At 36.4% G+C, this 3813-nt stretch overlaps 1 protein-coding gene across 1 annotated transcript; it reads right to left on the reverse strand.

Moving 5' to 3' along the window:
- Window positions 1–559: 559 nt before the first annotated feature.
- Window positions 560–2547, reverse strand: setmar (SET domain and mariner transposase fusion gene). The gene is made up of 2 exons (XM_079843775.1): window positions 2342–2547; window positions 560–2106 (listed from the first exon to the last, which is right to left on the reverse strand). The coding sequence occupies exons 1-2, from the start codon at window positions 2483–2485 to the stop codon at window positions 1312–1314; spliced, it is 939 nt and encodes a 312-aa protein (XP_079699901.1). The 5' UTR covers window positions 2486–2547; the 3' UTR covers window positions 560–1311.
- Between the last annotated feature and the right edge of the window lie 1266 nt (window positions 2548–3813).

Here is a 3813-nt window from a genome sequence, read left to right on the forward strand (position 1 = left end):
ATATGATAGCCTACAGTTAAGCAACATCACAGAACCAAGAGAGCTGTTTTCCTGAATACCATCACGACTGAAAATGACACTGATTTCATACGCCAGTTCCATAAACAATTAATTAACATTAAGTCACTCACATTTTAGATGCAATTTTGACTGTTTTTGTTCTATTTCAGCAGCAAAAATAGTTCCAAACAAAGATCACAGCAGAACCATAACGCACCTCACAGCAACAGCGTGTTACTGAATGATTCAGCGTTTTGAATGAATCGGTTGAATCAAAGATTCAATGACCTGTTCGTAAACGACCTAATTCTTTAATGAATCGTTTAAATGAATGACTCACTCATTAAGACTCACCTGCTGCCACCTACTGGTAGTTTAGTTTCATCTTTCCAACATTTCTTATTTGTATATTCAAACAAAGTTAAAACAATCTCATAACATTAATTAATGCAGTTGTAATTTTTTTTAGTGTAAACTATTTAATTTGATTGGTAACAGCTCTATAGTGCCTTATTCTAATTTAATTTCTAGATCAAATAAAAAAAATAAAATGAAAGCTGAAGCATAGCATAGCATATTTAATAAGATTGTGGAAAAAATCCCCTTTATAAAAGGTAAAAATATCACAAACATGCAGATTTAAATATGTCAAAGCTGATTGAACACTGGTGAGAATATTGCTTCAAAATAAATTATATTTACAACACACACAAAAAAAAATTCCGTACAAGCACTTTTTACGAGCACAAGCACATGAAAAGGCTTAATGTCGAGCCCTGCATACTAACTGAAACTTATTAAAAAGTGTCACATAATTCCATAATTTATTGCTAAATGCACATCCACAAAGGTCTTACTAACAATAAAGTACATTTCTACTTTATTTATTTATTTATTTATTTTCTATATTTTCTTTTTTTCACGCATATGTTAATCAGCACATAAAACATTTTCCCTGTAAATTCAAAAGACACTTTAACAAAATGAAAAAATAAGGTAACACTTTATTTTACAGTGTCCTTGTTACATGTACTTACCATAGTAATAACAGTAAATTAGACATAATTACATGTAACTAACCCTCAACTAAACCCTAATCCTACCTTAACCCTATAGTAAGTGCATGTAGTTAAAAATAATATTTGAATACAAGTTTTAAACTGGCACCCAAGATCCACTTTCCTGCTCCAATCATATAGTTTAACTAAACTCTGCAGGACAGTGGACATTGAGAACCCCTGCTTTAAACCATACACTTCTAATCATCCCAAGTCATTAATACACATTCTTAGTTTAGTTTAAACACTGTTTTTAATGGAGAATTGACAAATCCAATGGTAAAAATCCTGAGCAGTTTGAAGCCCCACAACGACAGACTTTTTTCAGAGGTATTGTGTCCCCATCAGGCCCTGTGCGAGTCCCGCTTGGCGTTTTATCCCATGTCAGTGTGTGTGTGCTGCTGTTCTGTCCACCTGCATAGTCAAACGTCAGCTCTTCATACCTTTCTATATCTCGATTGGCAAACAAAGCGAGTCTGGGCAGCAGCGAGTGCACTCGGATGGGCACCATGAGCAGGTTGGGCTGGCAGGAGTGGTTGATGAACCTCCCCACATTGCCTACAGCGACGGGGTCCACGAAAGTCTGGGTGACCCTCTCCCCTCCACTGTGCTCTTGAACGGCGATGATGTAGTTCATATCTAGGGGAGTCTGGGCGAGCTGGCGGCGATGGGCCTCGTGAGGCCCGATTATTTCCCCGGCGTACTCGCACACGAATCGGCCACAAGGGAGGCGCTCAAGAGCCTCCACCCCCAAACCCCTGTCCTTGGTGCTGAAAACACCCAGGCGAACTTCAACGCCATTTTGAACGACACGGTTCTGGCAGGAGTCACTGCAGGCACATAAGGCGTTGCATTCGAAAGCAGGCCTGCTGTAGCCAACGTCCTCCTGCTGTTGGTTCAGACGTCCCTCGCTGCCGTACGTCTGGCCGAACCTCAAGCAGGGGCAGCTGTCGGGCAGGCAGGACCGGGATCCACATGGGCATCCAGGGAGGGTCACCGCACTAGGGTCAAGGTCACAGCCTGGTCCTTGGACATTCTCTGGCACATACTAAAGGATTGACTCAGATTAAGACTTACTGTGAGTTGGAAATCAGTGTGAAAGTATAGGAAAGTGCTGGCATCTAGTGGCGGTGTGACAGAACTATTCATGCCGTGTAAATCTATCATGTCGTCAATAAAATCAACTTAAGTGCTGTTTGAAGCCACTATTAGACTGCAACATGATGAAAATGTCAATATATCTATAAAGACTATACTGTAAGGCGAGTAAAATCATGAATTACCTGAAAGCTGGAAAAAGCCTCTTTGGGGATGCTGTTCTCAATCAAAACAGGAACATTCTCGACTCCGCCACTCAGATCCAGGCTGTATGATCGCATTGTGTCTTTTTTTACATTTATGTCTGATTCTGATGTGAAACAGAACATTACCAACTTGGGGCTTGATTATTGATATACGAGCATATGAGAAACGGAACCGGAAAAGCTCCTGGACACGTATAAAAGCCCGGAGTTGATGCAATATAAAAGTCCAATCGTGAAAATATCAATACCAATACCAGAAATGTACAAATAATAAACCTAACATTTTATTATTTAAAATTGAACTTAAACATTATATTGAGGCCCTAAAAGATGTATAGAATTTTTGTATCCTTTTCTTTTTGGATTTTTTTGTAAGTGTATTTATTTATTTTATTATTTCTGTTGTTTCCTTTTTACGCTATTATGAATGTAATAGATAATAATTGAATACACTGTGATCCTCTGTATGTTGTTTTTGTCCTTGTTACGCAATAAATAAATAAAAAGTCCAATCGTTAATTTTTTTAAATAAAATAAATAATAAAATAAAATAATAGTCTATTCGTGCATTCTTTTCACCCTGTAGTGTAGAGGTGGAATAATTTATATTTTTCTCATTGATGGAGTTATGATTTTATTGGTTAGGCATATATAAATTATGACGTTCATGCATATGTTACTTTGAGGTGAATTTATGAAAAATTGTGGGGGTTTTAAGGCAGCAAATTGTATATACAATCAGAAATGCAAGCCAGAGGCTGAATCTGACAGATAAAGACAAATAGATAGAATAATGTTATGTTATGCATTTCAGAGAGTGAGATGCTATTGAATGCAGTTGTAACTCAAAAAACGTATTTGCCTATTCTAATGTCGCAATTGCTAATTGTGGTATTAAATCAGTTGTGTGTGTGTGTTATTAACTATGTGAATTTTCAGTTTTGTTAGAATATTTATAGCAATGGCAATAGACACATTATACCATTTAATGACTGTTTCACACACACATTAATATGTAACTTTTAATTATGTTCTAATATTATCAATGTCACTAATTATTTAAAAAAAACACACAAGCATGTCCATTTAACAGGTTTTTTTATTTAATGTTTAACCACAAAAACACTGAGACATAAAATTGTGTAACTGGAGAGAAGCACTAAACACTTTAAAACAGTCTGATTGGCACGTTAGTGCTTTCCATCCACTTCCACCCCTAGCTGGCATTTTTCATGATGTTTTGTTGCATGATAAATGTACAGCAGGCATCAATGTATTTTAAACACATACTTTTGTAATTTAACAAGAACATTATAGACTCTAGTAAAACACAGGAGGGTTAATTCAAATAAAAAAAGTTATCAATAAAATAAAAAAAGGCATAATGTCTGTTTTTCCATGGTGACTTCAATCAATTTTTGCATGACCGTCAATATATATTGCGTGGAGTG

Source organism: Gobio gobio, assembly GCF_949357685.1.
Source record: "Gobio gobio genome assembly, chromosome: 19".
In the NCBI taxonomy this organism is placed as follows: Eukaryota; Metazoa; Chordata; class Actinopteri; order Cypriniformes; family Gobionidae; genus Gobio; species Gobio gobio.

Bases quoted from the DNA above. Each gene is read 5' to 3' on its own strand.
- setmar (XM_079843775.1), bottom strand. From the start codon at position 2,485: ATGTTCTGTTTCACATCAGAATCAGACATAAATGTAAAAAAAGACACA. The intron at 2,107-2,341 runs GTAATTCATGAT...TCAATCCTTTAG, and splicing joins AGGCTTTTTCCAGCTTTCAG to TATGTGCCAGAGAATGTCCA.